The 25,436-nt window shown below is 38.1% G+C and overlaps 2 protein-coding genes across 2 annotated transcripts in view; one reads left to right on the top strand and one right to left on the bottom strand.

Moving 5' to 3' along the window:
* Window positions 1–2,471: 2,471 nt before the first annotated feature.
* smpx (small muscle protein X-linked) lies at window positions 2,472–23,048 on the top strand. The gene is made up of 5 exons (XM_051940052.1): window positions 2,472–2,654; window positions 11,402–11,461; window positions 15,962–16,048; window positions 17,200–17,352; window positions 22,431–23,048. The coding sequence occupies exons 1-4, from the start codon at window positions 2,487–2,489 to the stop codon at window positions 17,347–17,349; spliced, it is 465 nt and encodes a 154-aa protein (XP_051796012.1). The 5' UTR covers window positions 2,472–2,486; the 3' UTR covers window positions 17,350–17,352; window positions 22,431–23,048.
* Window positions 11,543–25,436, bottom strand: part of cnksr2a (connector enhancer of kinase suppressor of Ras 2a) — a 97,072-nt gene continuing 83,178 nt past the window's right edge. Inside the window, exon 24 of the mRNA XM_051940051.1 lies at window positions 11,543–16,010. Coding sequence (XP_051796011.1) covers window positions 15,963–16,010 — 48 coding nt within the window. The 3' untranslated portion in view covers window positions 11,543–15,962. The remainder of the gene's footprint in view (window positions 16,011–25,436) is intronic.

The following is a 25,436-nucleotide window of genomic DNA, read 5'->3' as shown; positions in this document are numbered from 1 at the left end:
GTTAAACTTCAGCGGCCCATCTGAGCTTCGACAACAGCCTCCCTGTTCATTCACATGATTTCCAATTCAGCAAACAGCTGACAGTTTTCTGTTTCGTATTTTCTGTTTTCCGTCCAACCTGCAGTCACTTATCAGCCTCATATGACCCGAACAGGCTCCGTCTTCACCTGTTTCTGGGCTGTTAGCCATATGCTTACAGCTGCAGCAGCGTACAGGCGGACGGGAAAACGTATTTTACTAAATTTACCGAAGCTGCAAACTCGATGATAGAAACATTATACACCCATGGAAAGCTTAGATTCTCATGAATCCGCCGGTATAAACCACTTTCAGATGTGATTACCACAGCGGGTAATATAAACACATTTGTCCAACAAACAGCAAATAACGTAAACAGCACAACTCACCTTTGAAGGCTCAAAACTAGTCACAGATGAAAATATTCAACTAAAAACGGCCATAATCCAACCTTGGACATCCAGACAATACAAGCCAGTAAATTATTTTGTCCAAAACGTGTCTTAAAATCAATAAACAATCCATAGTTTTCGTGAATGTCCACCTCGCGCTGCGCGTCCCATATTGAGTGAATGGAAACAAAATGGCGTCAAATCCCCAGTTGTCGCCACTCTCATTATATAGGCACTCTAACAAACAGTGGTCGAGTGTGACATCTAGTGGTCAATAAAATGAGGTGCAATCAAGATGTATTAATTGGTTCATGGATTGTTTTGGATGTGATTCACCATGCGCACTCCAGTTTAACCACGAGATGATTGCATGGGTTCTAGTGGATACAATGATAATATTACTAGCAATAATAATGACAGAAGTTGAAGACCGTGTTGAAGTTGAAGACCTTCACCGTTGAAGACCATGTTTGTTATTTGGCATGTCTGTCTGTAACCCTATATACTCTTCACTTATATTATGGAGTTATGATACATTTAAATGGTGTGTTGCTATAATAATGATGAGGAAAAGGCAATTAACAATAGAAGAGAGTTAGAACATCATAACACTTAAAAATGGAAGTCTTTCCAACAGTCTCCGTACTGAAAACCCATGGAGATGGTTTGGGATGAACTGGACAGAAGAGTGAAAGCAAAGGAACCTAACAAGTGCACCACATTGCAACTAGCCTTTTTAAAATACCGACTCTAGTGGCTAGCATTCTTAGCTGGTAACTAGTATTTCTATTCCAATCACTACTGTCCCAAGGCTTAGCATTCCTGAGCTAGTCACTAAAACCCTTACGATAGCAACTAGCGTTCTTTGGCTAGTCGGTAAAATTCTTATGATAGCAACTAGCATTCCTCGGCTAGTCACTTAAATCCTATGATAGAGACAAACATTCCTAGGCTAAATCCTTATGATAGCAACTAGCATTCCTCAACTAGTCACTAAAATCCTTACGATAGCAACTAGCATTCCTCAACTAGTCACTAAAATCCTTACGATAGCAACTAGCATTCCTCAACTAGTCACTAAAATCCTTACGATAGCAACTAGCATTCCTCAACTAGTCACTAAAATCCTTACGATAGCAACTACCATTCTTTGGCTAGTCATTAAAATTCTTACGATATCAACTAGCATTCCCAGGCTAGCGATTTGTATTCTGACATTAGTCTCTTATACCGGCAGTATGCTAGTCGCTTGTATTCCTAAAAAACATTAAAATGTCCATTGTTCATCCTGAAGCCTCACTTCTCTTTTACATTTGAGCTTCACTGCACAGAATAATGTAGTTACGTATGCACATTCAAATTTTGACACTGAGACTGTTTTCAGATTTATCTGTTGGAGATGGATGGTTTTTCTGAGTTCACCTAAGTGTTTGGTGTTTACCTGCAAACAGAAATCATGACACTGTAACCCGTTCAAGATTATGGAAACTTGAAGCCTGTATTGCACAAAGGAGACACTTAGTCAAATGCTTGAGAAGAACAACATTTACATATCAGTAGACTTTGAATGTTTCAGCCAGGAAGGAGGCCTCATTTAGCAAATGTCCAACCAGGTAAACGAAACATTTCTGTGTCTGTCTATCTTTAAGACAAATAAGTGCTTCAAGCAATGTTATATTATTTTAATAATGGAATAATAGCACTTTTTCACAAGTTTTCTTTGTGCTAATTGTTTGATTTTTGTACTTCGCTGGGGCTAATTTACGATGAATCAAATTAAAAGTGATATGACATGGCTCTGAGGCTTTTGGTGTCCCTGGGGTGATACAATAAACACATTCACTGTTTATCTGTAATGTCAGGAATCTCTCGGTCAACAGGAGAGGCCTGTGTGTGGGCTGAATTTGCATGTGAAACACATAACAACCTGCAGCTTGAGGCTCTTCATTTTACTACCTGGTCACAAAGCAGCTCAGTGTAACAGGTGAGAGGGACGAGGATCGCTGTGGTCGGGGACAGCTTCATTTAAACCCCTGAGAGGATACAGCAGGTAGAATTCTTATAACACACACACACATGCACACAAGGAGGCTGAAAACTCACTTCTCTGATGCTGGGTCGGGTTCCACTCAGGGAGGAGCGTCGCGTCTCTACGAGCCAATCAGGACGAGCGGAAACAGGTCAGGTAGCCGAAGAGGACCTCAGAGGGAGCAGGCAGGGAAGAGCAGCCACGCAAGCCAGCAGGTAAGAGAGCACACACACACACACACATACCTTTAACCCGGGGAGATCACACCTTGTGGTTATGCATCAGCGTGTAAATGTAGATATACCAGCATGACTGCTTCTCTGTGTACGTTTGTGTGTGTGTGTGTGTGTGTGTGTGTGTGTGTGTCAGAGCAGAAATAGGCCAGTGCCATTTTAGTCACCGAGATTAGGAAGAGTGTTTGATGAAGATGAGGCTAAAAATGACCGTACATGTCAGTGGAGACATCTGTTATTGTCATGTAAGCGGACAGTTTAGTGTTTCACGCTTACATTTTTGATTTTTTTGAGTCAAGTTTGGTCTTGCAGCACCTTTACTTGAACATTTTACAGCGATTATAGGTGGAAAAACTTTAAAAACAAGTAGAAATCATGATGAATATTATGAATATCATAGCAGACAGTCATGTGTTTTAATGGTACACGCTAAAATGTTGCATTTTCTGAATGAAGTTTGGTCTTTCAAGGTAATTACTTCTGCCTTCCTTGAAATCAGGGATACTATTTGTCTTTATAAACATTTTTGAGTTTATGGTAAGGAGCACCACTGTGTTCGAGCAGCTAATATTTAAATGCTTTTTTTTAAAATAAACTTTGGTTTTGCAGGGACAACACTGAGGTTTAAAATGACCAGACATCTGTTATTATTACAAAAGTGGACATTTATGTGTTTTATTCTGAAATCTTTTATTTTTTTGAATGAATACTTGCCTGCATAGCTCAACATAATAGCCTAAAAACTTTAAAAACACGTTGAAATCTGTGATATTACTTGTATTTTTGAACTTTCTTGATCGTATTATAAGGAGAAACTTCTGTATTAGAGTAGCTAATGCTTAAATGCTCAGTTTTTAAATGAACGCTGGTTCTGCAGGGACAACATGTGCCGTGATTATAGCTTAATATTTAAAATAAAGGTGGTGGAATCAGGGATCTTACTTGCCCTTATAAATGTTTAGGAATATAATTTAAGCAGACATTTCTATGTTTGACTATTTCGTGCTTAAACGGTCAGGTTTATAAAGTTTGCTCTTTTTAGGACCATCTTTTACTTCACTGGAACATTTTATTGCTTTCAGAAGTTCACAAGGCCCAAACATTTGTGAACTTCATATAAGCAAACTGTGCTGTGTTTGAGCGGTCTGTACTGAAGTCCTGCATTTTTAATATCCACTGCAGAGAAATGTCTTCACTCTGTAAATGCAGCTTAAAATTCTTAAAACGATGTTCAAATCAAAGACTCGTCTCTGTAAACATCATACATGCACATAATTGGATTTTTCATGCCTAAAAGTTTCATTTTTGTGTGCACTTGGTTCTTGCATGCCCATTTTTTTTTAAAAGTCACTAAACATTGTGTTGCAATTATAGCTAGAAAATCTTAGAAAGATGCTTAAATCCAGGCTGAAATGTGTAATTTTAAACATTTGAGAACATCATTTGAACATTCTTTGCTTAAATGCTGCATTTTTTGAATAAACTTTAGTGAAATTATTTCACTAATTAGCTTGAAAACCGTTAGAAAAAGTGATATTTGTCATTATAAACACTTTTTAATACTATACAAGCAGACATTTGTTTTCTGTTTGAGTATTTTATGCTTAAATATTACATTTTTGAAGTGACGTTTGGTCTTAGAGCTTCATGAATTCCCTTAATTACAGCGTTTCTAGAGCTCGCTGCTGCTGTTTGACGATGTTTTGTGTGTCCATGTATGTGCGTGCATGTGGATAGAAAGCAGGTCCCTTCGGTGTATCACTCGTCTATTTATAGTGAGAACAAATCCCAGATATGAGAGGAATCCTTCTGCCACTTATGAGGCGGCAGAGAGAGAAAGAGAGAGGGCGGAGAGAAGACGAAAAGAGAAAGGGAAAGAAAGAGATGGAGAGGAGAGAGGCGAAAAGAGTGTGAGGGATAGAAACAAGTGAGAGAAGTTGGTGTAGAAATCCACTGTTCGACGATACAGTTCTGTGTAATCAGCTGGTAAGTTACATCATCTTTGTGTTATGTTTGGATCATGTGCTGTGCTTTTAATAGCCGACTATTACTTGTCATATTCATTCAGTGTTTTGGAGCTTTTAAAGGAATATTGTGGAAGTTTTATTAGACCAATCAGAAGTCAGCTTTCCAGAAATTAAGCAGGAGTCATTATTTGGTTGCGTTACACCAAAACAAACAAAAAGTAAACTGTTTTGTTCCATTATGCAAATATATATCTGTGTCTTTGGTGCTCTAAAGGTTTAACATAAGTTGTTTTTCTATAACATACTTTTATGTGCATTTTAGTATATTCTGTCATATTTTATCATTAATATTAAAGTATAGAAAAACTTAATGGAAACTTTTTCTTTTTAGGTTTTTACACTCCCCCAAAAAGTTTGTTGTTGTTTTGTCTTTCCTCCCCCCAAAAAAGAGAGATAACATGCATAGTGGGAGATGGAAACTCACTTGACTGATCAGCTTTCTCAGCTCCTTTTATTGTCGTTGCTTCTGGACAGCATGAAATATGAAAGAATACTTACAGCTTTCCTGGCTGAAAACTATTCCTAAAGAATTCCCTCCATTTTTCTCTTGTAGATAGCCAAACTTTTGTGTGTTTCTTTTTTCAGTTGGGAAACTTTAATACAGTTACGTGTGATGTAGCTTCACTGCCACCTTCTCACAAACTTGGTTGCATAGTTTATTCAATCCAACAGTTAGCAAACCGAATTAGCTTTGTTTTTTTCAACATTTCAAGAGTTTGCTACAATATGCTTGATAGATATATGTAAACATGGCTTTAGTTTGCTTTATTTTCAAACACCGAATGAGAATATATTCATGCCACTTGTGGCATGCTGAATATGAACCTAAAGCCAAGAGGAAATTAGCTTAGCTTAGCAAACACAAACAATACTTCCTGCTATGAAACAGTTTAGCTAGCACATCAACTCCATAAAGTCACACTTGTTTTTAAACTACAGAAACAACAAAGGGGAAATAACACATTCTTTACTGAGCATAATGCCAAGAAGTGCTTCTGTTCTTTATGCCAAGCTAAGCTAGTCGCCTTATGCTAAATGTTATATAGGCATGTGTCTGGTATCAATCTTTATGTTTAACTCTCAACAATAAAGTGAAGATGTTTATGTTACAAAATATCAAACTTCTCTCAAGAACAGGCCATAAATATAGCATTTTGCATAGTTTTTGAACTTAGAATTAATGCTAGCGAAGGATAACCAACAAGAAGTGCATGATTTTTGTTTTAAAATTCTGTTGGTAAATGAGGTAATTGCCGGTTTGGGGTTTAACCAACGCATAAGTTTGATAGTATTTGGTTAACAAAGTGACAAAAGTCCTCTTTGTAGTCATTTGTATATGGAGCTGCAGCTGTTTGAACTGTTCCTGGAAGTACAGTAATAACATGCATGCAGACATTGTGATTATGCAAGATAGTCAGCAATCAGAAATGTATGTATTTTCCTCTTATTTCTGGCCATTTTATAAACTAAATTGTTTATTATGCTGAAATGAAGGACATTCCAATTTACAATACTGGTCAAAAAATGTACTTGCTACTTTAATTCTCATTTTTTTAGGCTGCAAAACATTCCTCGACAAACACTAATACACTTTAAACTACAATTTATTTATTTAAATTACACAATTTGCACCTGCTTGTCTGTGAGACTTTAGTGAATACGTACAGTAAAAGTGAAAGGGCTGATCAGTGTCTGTAGTGTGGCGTCAGCAGGGCAGCTGCTACTCGTAGCCAACATAAATATCATCACGTTGTGTAAGCATGTGTGTGTGTGTGTGTGTGTGTGTGTGTGTGTGTGTGTGTGTGTGTGTGTGTGTGTGTGTGTGTGTGTGTGTGTGTGTGTGTGTGTGTGTGTATTCTGGGGTGTCGGTGCTTTTGCACTCACATCAAGGACAGCAGAGCTTTTACTGTGTGTTGTTGCCCAAACAGCACCCTGGAAACCGATGGGGATCTGCTCCTCTGCACCTCTGAGCTGCTCGCAGATAAGATAAATAGGCCATGGAAACTTCTACGATTAGGAGCCACTTGGGCCACTGTTGATCTGTGAAATAGCTGAGGGGAGGGAGGAAGGAGAAAATAACCGAAAACGGCCCGAGAGAAATTGAGGAAGAGATGAGGTCTCCAAATTTTGCTTCTACAAATGCAGTGTGCTCCTGTAAGACGCCAGTCTGCTGCAGCGTGGTGGAAATGTCTGCATACATCCTGGCAGTTTTAAATAAATCGTTAGCTGCATGGCTCCAGTGTGGCCATGCTGTTGAAACAAAAATAGATTAGTTTCAAAGATTTTGATGCATGTACTTGTACAATTTACTTTCTTAATTTGAATACACTTCCAAACGTTTGGGGTCACTTAGAAATGTCCTTATATTTGAAAGAAAAGCAGTTTTCTTTCAATGAAGATCACATTAAATGGATCAGAAATCCAGTCTAGACATTATTAATGTGGTAAATGACTATTCTAGCTGGAAACGGCTGATTTTTAATGGAATATCTCCATAGGGGTACAGAGGAACATTTCCAGCAACCATCACTCCTGTGTTCTAATGCTACATTGTGTTAGCTAATGGTGTTGAAAGGCTCATTGATGATTAGAAAACCCTTGTGCAGTTATGTTAGCACATGAATAAAAGTGTGAGTTTTCATGGAAAACATGAAATTGTCTGGGTGACCCCAAACTTTTGAACTGTAGTACATGATTATTAAGTGCAACACATGACGTTGGGAAGATTAAATATCAAAAATCAAGTTTAGTTCCTGACTTTTGTTCATAGTTGTCACTTGGGGGATAACTTGAAAGCTGTTATTTGGGGAGACTTTTGTATTGGATTCATAAATGATTGCTCCTTTCATTTCTTTAACTGTTGGATAATTTAAGCAGCAATTTAAATGAAACTATCTGATAAGTTAAGGAGGGAAATGTGTTTTTGGTGGGACTGCTACCAGCTCATTGCTACACATTTATTTGTTTGCATGCTAAAAAAATATTGGAGATTTTGTTTTAATATTATAACATCTGGAGTAGATGTAAATAAGTAAGAGCATAAGTGCTCGTCAGGGGTGCTACGGGTAAATTTTTATATACTACCTGGACTGAGTGACGTTTCACATGACGTATTGCAAGTTTTACATCACTTCTTGTGTCCAAGACAACAAGAAAATTGCTACAAAATAAACCTCCAAATTACCACCAGATACTGCAATCAGCAACCTGAGATTCTTCTTTTGTAGTATATTTTCCCTATGATCAAAGTAATGATTGAAAAATGGGATTGGTGTGGTACTGGTAGTCAGTTCACGTCTTTGTGGACATTGATGGTGTCCAGAGGATGTACTCTACCTACTCTGGTGACTCCCAAGACTTTCTATCTAATGCCTCCAGAAAGTCAAACGTTTAAATTAAATCTATCGAGTCAATGAAATACGTCTGCCAGTTTCTTCAAAATTCATGGCTCCCAGATGATGACTCCTTCACTGACTTCACAGATCCCCTCTTGATTCCTTTGGTGCCTTTGAGTTCACATGGCATTTTGAGTAAAATATTTCAAGTCTGTTGAATTGTTTACCATTTTAACGACAGACTGCCACTACCAGAGTTCAGTTAAATAGTAAACTGAAATGAAACCAACACAGCCTTTGGTTTCTGGAAGTATTTGTTGGGGTGCATGGTGTGGTGTGTTTGTTTCTTTGTTTGCTGGAGTGCATGGTTTACTGCTGTGGTGTCGGGCAGTTCACCTGTGAACAAGAGTCATGGCAGTAGATGGTGCAGTGGAAAGAAGCAGGGTGAAGTAGTCAAGCATACAGTGTAAATGTAGCAGAAACCTACCTCTGCCTGTCCTCTTCCTCCTAAGGTGTCCCAGCAAAGCATTCCCCAGGGGTTCGGCTGCTTTTTGTTAGTTCTGGGAGGAATGTGTCACATGTGGGAAGTAGGCAGAGGGGAGTTTGGGTTTCCAGTTGTGTAAATAATTATTTGAAATATTCAAGTTGGGTATTTATTAAATGAGGTTTAGGTTGGTTATACTTATTGAGTGATATTTGTAGTCGGTAATGGGTTTTACGATAATAAACTATCTATTTATGTGAGTGTGTTTGGGTATTTAAGTCAGTGGAGTAAGTACGATGAGGGTTCTTTTTGTTTGGTTTGCGAGTTGACACCATTAAACGTGGCACGGATTCATGACCCCCAGAGGATTACCTGTAACTGTAACTGGTGATAAAATAATATGTCATCTGGCACCATTAGAAGTCTTTAAAACATTGAATATATTAAACTTATACAATGATATATATAGAAGATGTGTGAGATGTTTAAATTCCCAAAGTTTGCACCCTCAGCTACGTAACTCGAGCGTGAAATCAAATATGTGCAAAATGAGGCACTGAGAGTTCATGAAACTTGTGTTACTCCTGGTTGTATAGCAACTAAAAAGTATTTACAAAGAGTTCCAGTTGACGAACAATTTGGAAACAACCCTCAAGCTACTGTAAATCCCCTTTCTGTTGAATTTTATTTCATTTTTGTGTCATTTATTTTAGTTGTGCAGCTTCTACAACCATTGCTGCTGTAGCTAAATAATGTCACTCAGCCAGTTGTTGAAACTCAAGTATGTGGGATGTAGAAACAGGAAGAGTAAACTCGATTTTAAAGGCGTGCAACCGCAGAAATGCTTCACAACCACTCCTCTGAAACACATGAGCGAGCAGCTGGGAGGGCTAATCCGTGAGATGGAGCGCTGGTAGGGAGTGGAGCAGACATCACGTCTATTCACTGTAACCTATAACCTTCACCGCACAAAACAAAACAGAACAGATAATTACAAACAGAAAACGTAACCACAGCGTTATTTTTTGTATCCACTTACTCCCGTAGTGTGGAGGAGTGACTGGTGTGTGACCTTTTTGTTTTATCAGAACTTGTTTCTGTGGTAGCTCTTTCGACCGCTACCTTTGTGTAGCAGTGCACAATGTTGCAGGTTTAGGTGGCAATAAAACATACGGCTGCTCTTTGTGTGCTATGCTAGCTTTAGCTAACCATTCAGTCGTCTCATGCAGACTCAATGCAATGATTGGACTTTTTACAGGTCTGAGAGCTCCAGACAAAATATGTCTTTTCTTTTATTTGTTTAATTGCTGTCACCATGTAAAGCGAGTCCTGGAACACTTTGCATACTTAAGCTCAAACATCCTTAAACATCATGCTGGATTTTTAACTCGGTTCTTCCCCTTTGTTCAGGATCAGACTCTGGTTCATTCACAACTATACATGGTCTGAAGACACGTCTACCCAGGAAGTCATATAACTTTTAGCTTTTTCCATCTCAGACGTGTCAGATGGAAGCAATCCCGCGCTCCTGAGAGGGGTATCTTTACGACTTTAAATTTATTTCTACAGTTTTACACATTGTGCACGTTATGGAAGTGCTCAGAACCCAACACAAAGTCACTCATAAAGATATGAAATGGAGGAAAGTGGACTTAAACTACAACCTTAACTATGTGTAGAAACACAGATTGGCGATGTGGGAACTGATTTCAGGTTTGGCTATTTTTTTTTCTCTCTGTAATCTTACTAGATGTTATCTTTAATTCAAGAAAGCGGGGAAAAAAGCAGAAAAAAGAAAATTATTCACATATATTTTCTTTCAAAATGACTTAAATACAGTAAAAAATGTATTAATAATAATGGTATAATGTTGTGATAATTATTTTTTGAAAGGAATTAATTACTATTTGCAAAAATGCAGGTTTTTTTTTTTTTTACATAGACATCAGTCACATTTTCAGCCTGTATTTAATTATTTATTTGTTTGTTACGGCTAACATGTCATATCAATACTTTTTTCCTATGATTTTAGTACTTATCTGTATTTTGACACAACAGGGAAAACGTTTTTTTATCTACCTTTTTTCAATCCTTAATATAGACATTATTTTTTAAAACAAAACAGAAAATATCTGCAAAATGAGGATATTTGTTGAAAATTTCAATGAAGTAAAAAAAAAAAATTAATGAAATTCTGCATTTAGATGTTGCAAAAGAATGAATTACTATTGGTAAAAATGGAACTTTTTGATGTGGATGTTATTTCCAGTCTAAGGTAGCATGTAAATCAATATCTATTTTCCTGTACTTTTAATTGTTAAAATATGTAATTTGATAAAAATAGATCAATTATTAGAAAAAATGATCTGTTTTTGTAATAATTCTAATAATAATTGTTAAAAGCTATAAAAATGTTTGTTTTTACAGTATAGGATTTGAGTACATGGCTCCATGAAATAACAAATAACCATCAGTATAAAAATGAGCATAACATCATTGCAGTAATAATAATAGTTATTGATTATACTGATTTAAACTGAGACCAGCGTGATCAACAATCTACAGTTGGTTCCTGCTGTTTCTGAGGTACAATAATTGAGGATGTCCACTCTGCAGAACACCTGTACCGCAATACAAAAGTGTCCCCAAAGGTGAAATTGAGGCAGTTTTATTTTGACAGTCTCTCTGTCTCCCTCTCATGAATGATTCAGAGAACAGTTCCTCTACCTGCTTCTCTCTGTAAAGAGTCGCTAAGCAACTGAAATGGTATCCCAGGCCTCGAAAACCACAGGAACCGAGTCCCAGTGCCCCCAACGTGCACACACACACACAAACACACACAAAGACACACCGCTGAATGTCTGTGATCTGTGCTTCCTGCAGGTCAGCGGACTCACCGGGGGGATTATGTCCAAACCTTCGTCCAACGTTAAGGCCCTTCAGGTAAAACATTTTTCATCTGACGCGATCTGCAACTTTGTGTGCGCATGAAAAACTTCCGACAAGAACGCAGATGACGCTGGCTTCCACATTAAAGTATTTATTCAGGAGTACAGAGTTCAGACTGTGCATATGCGGTATCAAGGCTTTATTAGTGCAGAGTTTCAGCGAGGCGAACATATGCAGAGCGGTCTGTTTGTGGCGATGGCTTTGTGTGTGCATGTCAGAGAAGGCTTCCTCCGTCATCCCTCTTCTCATTGTGCTCGTTTTCATGTCTAACCATGGGATAGGCATCAGGACAGTGCAGTACAAACATGAGGTTCGTAGTTCAGTCTCCAGCAGAGAGTCCATCGCTGGTTGATCACAAACGACAACAGCTTCACATTATAAACATCTGAATCATAAAAACTCTCTTACATATAGAGTGCTTTGCACATTTCATGTCATAAATAACAAATCTTTTACTTATTTCAGCTTTAAATATCTTCAAAAGCATATCGTACATGTGACAGATATATTTCAGACAGCTATTGCTTTCCATTTAACCACCACAGTCTGAAAATCCACAAACCACCGTCTTTATCAGCTTAATATAACTCAACAGACTGAAAAGTCTAAATTCACATGATGCCTCTTACAATGTCAGCGTGTTCTTCTTATCTGTATTGGGGGTTTTATTTTCTGATGACACAGCACATTACAGTTTTTTACAGATTATCACAACTTTTTACAATTTTTAAGCAGGAAACTCGACTAATTTCTCATCAAAGTGTTGGGAATGCCAACGCATGTGTGGATAAAAGTCATATAAAGCCTCTTGGGGTTGCACAAGGTCACTTCAGTTGGCTTTGCTTTAAAATCTAATATAATTTCTGCTGTGGCTAGCAGCTCAAGGCTACCATAGACTGTGAAGATGGACGTAGCCACCATGACGCCACCCAGTGGTTTGTTGACTGCCCTTCTGAACCCTTAAATTTGACATTTTGTCATCGCCACATTGATCTGTTGAAGCCTGAAATGGTGAGCAAGGAGTGGATCTTACTCAGGGGCGCAACACAATAGCGACCTGTCAATCTGAAAGTAGCCCAGCCCTAAAACATTTTCAGCTTTGTCATCCATTTTACTCTGCATGGGACCATAATTTACCAAACCAAACATCTTGTATTCAAGATGCCCTGAAACAAGCAACCGAAACCAAAAACTCATGAGGAAAATGTTTGCTGAGGTAACAAATAAAGGCTATTTTCTCATAGATTTCAATCAATCAGATTTCCTTGCCCAACCAGTGGAGTCGCCCCCTGCTGGCTGTTACAAAGAATGCAGGTTTAAGGCACTTCCATGTTGGTTTCGCTTTCCAGACCTGGAGGCTACGTCCATTTTTTATGTGCAGTCTGTGGTTGCTACTCGTATAACGAATGAGGATAAGATGAGCTTTAATAATCCCACATGGGGACATTTGCATTTTTAGAGCAGCAGGATGTAGATGAAAAAAGATACACATCAAGTATAGTTGAAAAGAAAGAATCTCCAAACAGAGCTGGTGCATTGTGGGTAAAGTAGGCAACAAGACAGGAAGGAGAAGGGCGATATCTTGGGTTTTACAGCATCAAAACTGTCCACTGTGTGTTTGACAATAATAAATAAGTCGCTCTTTTACACCAAACAAAAGCAGGTTTTTACAATGATCTCAACAACAGTGTGACCATGAAAGCAGCAAAACCAAAAACAGTCCATCGACAACTCAATTTTCATTACTCTACTGACATAAATGGAAACCAGCGGCTGTCTGGAACCAAGAAAATCCATTTTTAAACCTGTAGTTAAGGGTTAAAACTTGCACAAACAGTGAGGTCCTTTAATGAGCAAACTTACTCCTGACTGTTAAGACATTAGGGATATTTTGGCAAATGTCCACCACCAGAAACTTAACAGTGTTAACATTCACGCCCAAGAGTAAAATCCAGTCAGTTTGATGTTTCTCACCCAGCTATACAGATATAAGGATTACGCCTTGTTCAAAGAAAGTCTGGGAGTGTTTCTTTATCTGACATATACCCTGTTGCCCCTAAAAGTCTGGGGTCTCCCTTTTTATCACAGCGTTCCCTTCATGTTCACGAAACACCTTCAGCAAGTTTAGTCAGCAGGGGAGCTTAAAAGATTAGCTCACCTTCAAAAAAAATGTTCAAAGGATTGATCGAAATGCAGCAGGTTACACTCTGTAGTTCAATATCAGCCTCCTCACAGATACTACCTTTATATGAGTCCAAAACCGAGCCATTAAATCCCCCCTAATGCTTTATGTGGTGAAGTTTGGGTCCAATATTTACTTCCGTCGCACCTATTCTTCACTGCCAACGCTTGGCTGCACAAATACCCCAAAGCAGTCTAATCAGCTGTGGGTGTTATTAGTGAGAAGATTAGAGATGATGAATAAGTAGATATTTAGAGCTTCAGTGCACTTGTTTGGTTATAAAACACCTGGAGTGTGCTGCTTATGCTGCGTAATGAAGGTTTAAGGGACTATAAATTAGAGATATTTTACAGAACAGCTGTGTTCTAGAAATTTCTCTCATTAAGCATCAAGTCTGAAACATTTTCACTGAAGTATGTTCATTATTGTTGGGACTTTTTAAGTCACCGTAACAATGGTGTGATGGACCGATCAACTCCAGCTACTTTAAAAAGTCCAGTTTTTATGGCTTAAAAGTGGCGATTTATTGAACTGTATCTGTATAAACAAACACTGCTGCATTCAAGAGTGGGTTTTAAAGCTAAAATGGTTTGTAGCTGAAGGTCTTACACTTCAGAAGTAAGGGTGTTAATTGATACAGCGTCAACTCACAACAGAAGTCATCTAAGGACACTTGACATTGTAGGGGAACCCAACAAATCCAATAAGTTGGTATCAGTGGGAAGAAAAGATTCTATTTTAAAGGAAAGAAACCTCCGGCAGAACCAGATTCAAGGAGGGCAGCCATCTGCCTCAACCAGTTGGGTTGGGATGGGACTCTATATGTATTTACCCTGTCTGGTTCATGAAGTCTCGCTTAGTATGATATTGGGCTTATGAGCCACAAAGCTGCTAACATAAGTCCGCTTATGTCTATGTCTTCGTCTTTCTGGAATGAGAATTGTGGAGCAGTCTTTCAGGTATTACATGCATGAAGGATTATTCTTTAAACCATTATCGCAACGAGCATTTGCCTGTTCTTTGTCTCTTTGAAAGTGAAATTGTCCCAAAGTGAGTGTGCCCAAACTGTTGCCAATAATGGATTACCAGCTAGGCAAAGCTGGAAAAAGCCATTTTTAGTCTATATTATTTGGGTTGATATCATTTGATTAATCCCTAACTTAGCTTTGTAGAGGGACCTTGTGTCAAAATGTAGCTTTAAAAGCTTTTAGCTGCAACGCTACAGCTAACTACTTTGGTTATCCATAATTCTGACAGTTAGTTCCATTTAAAAATCCGCTGCTCAGGATATAAACCGGCAGAAAATGGCTATTATTCTGATATTTTTCAATATTTTTCAAAAATATGAGTTTACTATGATAGAAAACTGGATAACTAGCTGCTACCAGTGATTTTTGGCGGACACTCCTTAATTAATAAACAAGGCATTTCGACAGCAGTGATTGGTGGTAAAACATCCTGCATAATGGGGGTCAACAGAGGCATCTTCTTTTCCAAATAAATCAGACAGTTGCTGGTTTTAGTTTCCATTTCAACATCATCTGACTGTTTGTGCTAACAAGTAGCAACAAAAACCCTTCACTGTCACAGCTTTCCTTTCATAATGCGGAGGCTGACGTGGAATTACAGCGTGTGGGTTTTTGTTTCCTTCTAAATGGATTTTGAAGCATAATGGCTGAATTTTCAATCTGGGTTGAATTGTTTCTGTAATCTTTGGTTGCGCCGGGCGGGGAATGTCAGAAGATGATTGCTGACGCTAAGCATAAAAACAGCAAACGATTCCAGCCAAAGCAGCGTTACAGCAATACGAACCTCAGCAAACATGCTGTGAAGGAGCCCATTTTTTCCTCCCAGAAACTTCCCTTTTCCGACCCTAAAACCTTAATGTCTATAAAATATGTGACTCTTTCTTTGCAGAACAACATCCACTGACATCGGTGACACACAGCACACTCCCACTCTGTACAGCTGTACAATATGAGCTTATATACATTACAGTACAGTACAAAACAACACACATCAAATCCAAGTGACAGGACGCCAGGGCAGGCAGCAGGAGAACATCGAGTTAGCAGGCAGATCGCTGAGCTCTGCCGGTGTGTGTGTGTGTGTGTGTCCCAATTTTCATAAAGACATAAGTCCCTTTTAGGGACATGATACGAACCAGGAAATAGTGGTCACAACCAAAACAGGGGGTTTTGAGGAACAAGGACGATCACACACACACACTCACACACAAACAGGCCCAGACAGGTAACTTTATTTGTTTAAGGGATGAAAGGCTCTCATTGGCTGTTCTTACTGTCCGTCAGGCTAATTTGAACATCCCGATGGGAGCTCTGCGTCCAGGGGCGGGACATCCTGTGAAGAGGAGAGAGGAGACAGTAGACACAGAAGAGGTGAGACATTTACACCCGCTGTTAACTCGAGATGAAGATATCCGATCACAGGGACGCTTGCTTTCACAGCTGGTGTTAAAATGCATCCATCTTATCCTGATTCTGCTCATAGTTTGATCTCAGATTGAGACAGACATCTCAGTTATAACATCTAAACTTACTGGATTGTTGTTTTTTCTTCCTCGCCTGGTTACACAGATTATTATGTAAGTCTGGCCACTTCCAAACCTGGTCTGACTGATCTGACGTGTTTCCCTTATCCAAATGAGTCTAATCTGAATACATGTTGCATGCTAAGCCAGATGTAAATGCTGTGCACTGGACAAACACACTGCACTGTGAAAGCAAAACTCTAATAAAGACTCGCTTTGACAGATAGTGCAAGAACAGGATACCCAGGAGGCCCCACAGAAACAATTAAAATAAAAGATTAAAGAGCAACGCGACAGCTGCAAAAAGCATTATGTCAACAATAATTACCAGCAAAATAATAAAAGTAATACAGTCATGTCAATATTATTTTTATAGCATATTTAAAACAACAGCCTTGGAGACAAATAGGATGAACATTACAAACTGACCTAACTAATTTAAATACTGAAGTTAAGAACATACGCATTAATTATGTATATTTTCTTAATTTAAATTTTAAGGTGAGTCAACAATTCTAATAATTATGTAAATTTACCAGACTAATTTATACATTAATGTTCAGATCTATGACTTTATATATTTTGTGTTCTATTCATATCACAAATACATGATACACTATAGGCAATGTAACGTTAGAATAAAATGAGTAATATTTTCAGTAAGTACTGAACCACAAAACACACTTTAATCACGTTTATTTTCACTTCTACTACTTTAGCCATTCGTTTGGCCATGTAATAGATAAACTGTGAGACTGACCCTTTTAAAACTCATTAAAGCTAATTATTACAATTATAGTGCTGAAAAAATACACTTTTCCTGCATTAAAAGCAGAAGCAGTGCACATACATTCAACATATAATACAATATCCATAATATATGAAATGTAAGGGCCAGAGCAACTGTCTGAACTTTAATCTGGACTCAAGCATAAACATAAATATTATGGTGATTCCCACTCATAGTTTCTGCTACTGTTGGTTTTATTTTCTCCTCAGGCTCATTCACCAGAGCAGCCCAGCGCTGCCGCCCAGACGCCGGAGGAGAAGAAAGCGTTGCCGGGTGCAGTGAAGCTACCTGGTCCTGCCGTTAACCTGTCAGAGCTGCAGAACGTCAAGAGCGAACTACGATGGGTCACCAAGGATTAACATGTAGGTTTCCCCACGGCTCCCCGCTGATCTGTGTTTAAATGTAACAATAATGGCAACAACTAAAACCCAATATAAAGTATTTAAGCAGCTACCCAAATGACACAATAAAGCATTTTTATTACTTCAAGTCAGAAAATAGTTCGTTTTTTAAATCATATATGGATTACTGGTGTCCAAAATAATCCCCAAAGTGCCATTTCGACTTTCTGGGAACATTATTATTATTATTCATTTTCTTGTGTTTAAATTGCATGTGATTAAGAAATGAACAGAAAGCAGCAAAATCTGATAGAAAATATTTTCTGCTCATCAATAAGTCGCTGATTAATAATGTATTCACCTCATAAATCATGATATATTTCTCTTGTTTGAGGTAATAGGAAAGCATGGCGTTCTAGATCCTGATTGCAAATGTTTTTGCAGGGGTTGGTTTAAAATAACATTTACCATCAATTATCATTAAATTATAGCATAAGAGAGAAGTCATGGACAGTCAATCAAGTGTTTATGAGCTGAAATATGAAGAGTTTTGGCCTAAAATAGGATATATTTAGGGGAAAAGGTATCATTTTAAAGTGTGCTACAGCGTCAAAACCTGAACCTGCAACTTGTCATGATCTTCATTTGGGTGAAGCAAATTTTCCGTGGAAATATTTGACATTTCTTTTGATGGTTTCCCAGACAAGTCGAGCTCAGAGATCCCAAAGAAAAGGATGCAAATCGGAACCGAAACACAGAAAGGAATTTACAAACTGTCCCGTGTGAAGGATGCAAATCCAATCAGAGTGCAAGAAGAAAGCAAATAATTTTCTAACTCTGCAGATACACAGAAAGAGAGCGGCTGACTGACTTTGATAAATGAGATGAATAACGAGGTTAAAGTCCTTCAGCAGGCACCCACTGTTTTCACCTAGACATCAGCGAATACTCCGATATCAACCGATACTCATATATATGGGCTATTTAACTTATTTTAGGTAACATCACATATCTCCTGTCGTGGAATCAACACATCATGGATAATTTTATGGTGATGCCCCGTTCAGTCCATTCTCTAAATGTAAACATTATTGTCTGTGCAAAAGAAGAAAACCATTTCAACTTAAGCTAAAGAAAAAAATGCCATGTTAATGCCTTTTATTTTTCAGCTGCCTCAAACAATAGTTCACACTCTCTCTCTCTCCCTCCATCTATGATTTCGGTAAATACCAGCGAAATCCAATCATTATTTTATCGGTTTTCAATATTGACCGATATTACATTTGTATGCTAACATTGGCGCGCATCCTTATTCATGAAATTCACGAAACTGAAACTTTTGCAGTTAATGTTTCACACTTTAACCAAACAAAACATGAACAGTGGTGTCATTATGTGTCCGTGACGCTGTGATAAACACCGAAGAACAGGTCTCGTATGCTTTCAGTGCAGCTCGTCTCCACTGTAATGACTTGCAGTGGCTGCGGATCGCCACAGGGGGTCAGTGTGGGCCGTTCAAGCCTTTGTTTTGGTCCAGCAGCGTGTGTGTTGATGCCTGTGTGTGTGTGTGTGTGTGTGGGCTGCACGGGCTGAGTCAGGCGCTATATTTATACTTTACAGGAGTGTGTGTGTATGTTTTATAAAATGAGTGCGAGCACTGAGGGCCAGTCTGTTCTGTGACTTTCTCAGCAGGACACCAAAAAAACCCCCACAGCATCCAAACAGTGCGGCTGCTCGGCCCTGCCCAAAGCATGTGGGCGAGCTGCGTGGGAGACAAATGAGGGAGAGAAAAGAGATGGAAAAATAAAAGCCGGCTCACGTTTTAAGCTATAAACACTTTGCACTGGGAAAATTACTTGAAACAGCAGCAGCAGCAGAAGCAGCAACCACCAACTGATTTGTGCATGTGAGCTGGATGGACAGTTTTTATCTCATAGCACGAGCCAAGAAAGAAGAGCTGCAAGATAAACAGACAGAAGCAGCTCAAAAAATAGATCAGAAAGCACAACAAACAAAGGGTACATTTTTTTTTAAACAAAACAACCTTTTGGTTTTACTTTGGGATGGAGATTTTATAAAGTTAAGCCCAGACAGATGCTACATTTTGTGCAGTACGTGGCCAAAAATATGTGGACGGCAGAAAATTACGTTTTTTATTCTTGTTTTTTTTTTTTTTTTTTTAAAACAACAAAACAAAACACTGTCATTTATGATTTCATTCATTTTTTAAAAATGTATCTGCTATTTTGATCTATTTTGATGAGTTTATTCTTGTAATTTTTTTTGGAATAATTTCTGAATTATTATTTATCATTTAAAAAATTTGTCACATCTCTCTGAGGATCAAATTTTTTGAACTTACACTTTTAACATGTTTTTATTGTTTAATTCCATTTTTATAATTACTTTTTAATTTTATTTTATATATTAAAATATATTATATTTATATATAATATAAAATATTTTTAGATTTTATCCATCCATCCATCCTCTATACACCGCTTTATCCTCACTAGGGTCATGGGGGGTGCTGGAGTCTATCCCAGCTGACTCTGGTGAAGGCAGGGGACACCCTGGACAGGTCACCAGTCTGTCACAGGGCTACATATACAGACACACAATCACACTCATACCTACGGGCAATTTAGAGTAATCAGTTAACCTCAGCATGTTTTTAGACTGTGGGAGGAAGCCGGAGTACCCGGAGAAAACCCACGCATGCACAGGGAGAACATGCAAACTCCATGCAGAAAGATCCCGCGCTCAGGCCGGAACACGAACCAGGGATCTTCTTGCTGCAAGGCGAAAGTGCTAACCACTACTCTACTGTGCTGCCCTTTTTAGATTTTATATTTATTTTATTTTTATCATGATATCTTTTGTATTTTTAACTATTTTTAAAAAATTTTATTTATCATTTTATTTCATATTTTATTATATTTATTTCATTTCACTGTTTTCTTTCTGTCACTTGCTAGTTGTTCACACATTTTTTTCAAAATACAGTGTTAACATTTTTATTTATTGTTTACTTTCCTTTTTATGTATTCACTATATCCATCATTTTTTAAAATTTTGTTTTATTTTTATTTTATTAAATTCTTTTCATCGTTTTAGCTGAGAATTCTTTTATTTTTTAAATGACTGTTACTTATTGCTTAATTCATTTTATTGTTTATTTGCTATTTATTTTATTTTTGTATTTTTTGTTGCTATTTTTGGATTGTTATTTATTATTTTATTTTATTCCTTTTTCCTCTTTTTTTGTGACATTCCAATTGTTCTCACATCTCTCATCTCCAATGAGTACCTTTTTGTCAAACTTAAATTGTTAACACTCTTATTTATTGTTTCATTCCTTTTTAAAAAGCATTAGCTTTTTTGTCATTTTATTTTTGCATTGTTTTGGACTAACTTTTTAAGTGTTATTCATCATTTTCTTTTATAACTAATTATTTCTTCCTTTTTGTCATTTACCAGTTGTTTACTTCCTAGTTTTTCTTTCCTTTTACTTTTTAGACACATTTGTCTGTTTCAGTCGTCAACCACTTATTTTTTCACTCGGCCACCTGATGTTGTTTTAGTTCATAAATGCATAATGTGACATTTAAAAATACCGTTTGTGCTGAAAAACTCCCTGAAGAAGACATAATTGATTAAAAACGTTGCACAACAGTGTGTAAACCCTGCCAGCATTTGTCTGTCTTGATCCAGCACTTGCAAAAATAAATCGTCTTTAATACGTGTACCGGTTTTTCTTCTGGCATTCACCTGAAATGACACCCATCTGTGATTGCCAGACATCTTATTTTATAACTGCAGGTGTTAATCTGCTGTGATAACACCCTCGGGTTTCTGACAGACAATTTTACACCAGATTTTTGGAAGCTTGTTGCTTCCTGAATAGCGAGGTTGGCCGCAGATGTTGGCCGATAAGATAAAGTCCGGCTTGCAGTTTGTTGTTGTTCATCTCTCAATGTTCTGGATGGGGTTGTGAACTTTAATGTTTAACTGTAATGGAACAAAGGAGCAAAACTGTAAAAGTATAAGAGCAAGGCCTTCTACATAGTTTTGGCCATTATTTTAAAAAGTACATGGGTGTATAAAGTACGACAACAGTATGCTGTGAAAGCCAGTACAGCCAGGGGTGTGGTCTCACTTTTGTTTGTCTCATGCGTATGTCGTTTTTTTCTCATTTTTGTCATTTTGTGTTTCTTTGTTGTCTCGCTTGTGTTTTATGTGTTATTTTGTTATTTTGTGTTTTGCTCTATTTGTTGTTTTGAGCATCGTTTTTTGTTGTTCTGTTTTTTGTCTCGCTTGTGTTTATTTTCTCGCTTTCATCTTTTTTTGTCGTTTTTGTCACTAACATTTTTGTCTAACTTTTGTCTCTTTCTTTGTTTTCTTTCGTGCCGTTTGTCTCATTTTTTGTCGTTTTGCGTCTCATTTTTGTCATATTTTGTCTTGTTTTTTGTCTTTTTTTTTGTCTGGCCGTTGAAACGAAACTCCGACACAAGTCAAGGACCCCCTGTATTTTATTTACTAGTGCAGGAAAACAAAGCTAGAATCTGAGCTAAAAAGCAGCTTTTTAAATCTAAATAAGCTCAAAAATCTGAAGTTAAACTGAATGTTTCGTGGATTCCTTCCTTATTAATTCAAGAGCACAATGATTTTTATAAGGTCGACATGCCGGTTGCAGGGTAATCTAGCAATTTCAAACAGGAAGTATAGTGCAAAATTTAGGACAATCCTATGTTTCTTCTGCTACCAGTAACACACGTTGTAATATCAGCCTCTTTCCTGCATCACTGATGTTTAACTTGAAGCTTAAGAAGTGTCTGCATGACACAAACTCGACCCTTTGAGGTGGAAATAAACAGAAAATGTGGCAAACGGTGAGCGAGATCGAGCCTCAGTGAGAAACAGAAATGGGAAAGAAGTCAAGAGATAAGTACAGACAGATCTCATATTTCTGTACGGTGTGAATAAACCTCCTCCGTGTCGTTCAGACCGTCACAGTCCTGCTGTCTGTCAGGGGCTATGAGAAAATCCCTCACAGTGTCTTTATCTGGCTTCTTCTTCTTTTTTTTCGCCCCATCCAGGACGCTCTAGCCAGGCGGAGAGGAAGACGGATAATCTTCATAGACACAGACTTGCTCACTGCTGCTGAAGACTGGAGCAAAAAAGACCCAACTGACACGTTTGGAAGCACTAACTGCCCTCTGAAGCTAAGCTCGTGTTAGCTCTCCTCCGATCAGTAATCTAACAATAAAATCGGTTCTTCTTGCCATGCGAGCTGATGCTGTTTTGTCACTAAATCCAAACTTAAATTTGTACAGAGAGAATATTCTGACTCTTTTCTGCTCTACTTGAGTGATACGTGTTACAGTCAAAGCATAATTTTATTAGATTTTTAAGTCAATGCTTTAGGAGGACAACCGCTGACAATCAATGTAAATTCAAAGAATCCTCGTCTAACTCTGTGGTGACCAACTCGAAAGACACTTCAGCCATTCAGCACTGATTTATACTGATGCTTTCTAATAAATGGTTCCTTTCTGAATGTTGTTCATAATAACTGCTGGGGTTTGAGATCAATTGTACTGCTTTTATTTTTGGGGGGATGGCAATGTGTTTGTTGTTTACTGTTATGATTCCCAGAAAATGATATCATCAGAAAAACTCTGCAATAAATCAGGATGGTTGTAAAAACCACAGAATCTGAAGTCGTTTTTATCGGTAGCTGCACTGCTACAGAAAAGGAGGAAACCGATGTCGAACAGAGATAAATATTATCGCCCTATGTGTTTATTTTCCTCGAATGTACTCAACGTTTAGCCATGCTGCTAGCTTCAGGGAACATGATATTGGCTGGTTGATCGGTCCGCCACTTTGGTTCCAACATTTCGGACGTTCCTGCTGACTTCGATGACCCGCTGACTTTTCCTCTACTGCCAGAGTTTGATATTTATGGATTGGATGCATCATTGGTCTAACGTTTGGTGAAGATATTTATAGTTCCCAGAGGATGATTCATGACTTTGCCATCCTACTGGTTTTCCTGTAGCGCCACCAGCAGACCAGAGTTTTCAATCAACTAGTCACGATTTCCATTCAACAGTTGTTGAAAATGTCTCAACAACTATTGAATGGATCGTCATGAAATTTGGTGCCGACTTTAACGATCCCCAGAGGATGAACCATCATAATTCTTGAGATCCTCCAGCCTTCCCTGTGGTGCCACCAGCAGATAAACATTTTTGCTTCTCTAGTAAGATATCTGAACCAAAACCTTGCAACTTTCATGATCTGATCCTAACAACTTTCCTTCTACCATGAACATAAGTTTTTTTTGTATAAATACGTCTCAGCCTCGATGGGATGGATTACCAAAACATTTCTGAAGATTCATGTTGTGTCACCAGAGGCTGAATCCAACTGACCCAGCGATTTTTCCTCTAATGCCAACATGAGGTTGACGTAAGGTTGACATAAGTTTCCCTGTCACGTCACCATCAGATCAGTTTTCACTTATCCTTTGAAAAATCTGAAATACACACGTGGACAAAATTGTTGGTACCCCTCAGTTAAAGAAGGAAAAACCCACAATTCTCACTGAAATCACTTGAAACTCACAAAAGTAACAATAAATAAAAATTTATTGAAAATTAAATAATCAAAAACAGCCATTACTTTTGAATTGTTGATTAACATAATTATTTCAAAAAACAAACTAATGAAACAGGCCTGGACAAAAATGATGGTACCTCCATAAAAGATTGAAAACTATTTGACCAGAGTGACATGATTAACTCAGGTGTGTCATTTAATTGACATCACAGGTGTTTCCAAACTCATAATCAGTCAGTCTGCCTATTTAAAGGGAGACAAGTAGTCACCCTGCTGTTTGGTGAAAAGGTGTGTACCACACTGAACATGGACAACAGAAAGCGAAGGAGAGAATTGTCCCAGGACATCCGAAAAAAAATGATAGACAAACATCTTAAAGGTAAAGGCTATAAGACCATCTCTAAACAGCTTGAAGTTCCTGTGACAACAGTGGCTCATATTATTCAGAAGTTCAAGACCCACGGGACAGTAGCCAACCTCCCTGGACGTGGCCGCAAGAGGAAAATTGATGACAAATTGAAGAGACGGATCGTTGGAATTCTATCCAAAGAGCCCAGAGCAGCCTCCAAAGAAATTAAAGGTGAACTCCAAGGCCAAGGTACATCAGTGTCAGATCGCACCATTCGTCGTTGTTTGAGCCAAAGTGGACTTCATGGGAGACGACCAAGGAGGACACCACTGCTGAAAAAAACTCATAAAAAAGCCAGACTGGAATTTGCAAAAATGCATGTTGACAAGCCACAAAGCTTCTGGGAGAATGTCCTTTGGACAGATGAGACCAAAGTGGAGCTTTTTGGTAAGGCACATCAACTCTATGTTCATAGACTCAAAAACCAAGCATACGAAGAAAAGAACACTGTCCCTACGGTGAAACATGGAGGAGGCTCAGTAATGTTTTGGGGCTGCTTTGCTGCATCTGGCACAGGGTGTCTTGAAAGTGTGCAAGGTACGATGAAATCTGAAGACTATCAAGGCATTCTGGAGAGAAATGTGCTGCCTAGTGTCAGAAAGGTTGGTCTCAGTCGCAGGTCATGGGTCTTCCAACAGGACAACGATCCAAAACACACAGCCAAAAACACCCAAGAATGGCTGAGAGAAAAGCGTTGGACTATTCTAAAGTGGCCTTCTATGAGCCCAGATCTGAATCCCATTGAACATATGTGGAAGGAGCTGAAACATGCCATTTGGAGAAGACACCCATCAAACCTGAGACAACTGGAGCTGTTTGCTCATGAGGAGTGGGCCAAAATACCTGTTGACAGCTGCAGAACGCTCATTGACAAATACAGAAATCGTTTAATTGCAGTGATTACCTCAAAAGGTTGTGCAACAAAATATTAAGTTATGGGTACCATCATTTTTGTCCAGCCCTATTTCATTAGTTTGTTTTTTTAAATAATTATGTTAATCAACAATTCAAAAGTGATGGCTGATTTTGATTATTTAATTTTCAATAAATTTTTATTTATTGTTACTTT

Source organism: Acanthochromis polyacanthus, chromosome 20 (assembly GCF_021347895.1).
Source record: "Acanthochromis polyacanthus isolate Apoly-LR-REF ecotype Palm Island chromosome 20, KAUST_Apoly_ChrSc, whole genome shotgun sequence".
In the NCBI taxonomy this organism is placed as follows: Eukaryota; Metazoa; Chordata; class Actinopteri; family Pomacentridae; genus Acanthochromis; species Acanthochromis polyacanthus.
This window is presented reverse-complemented; position numbering and strand designations above follow the sequence as displayed.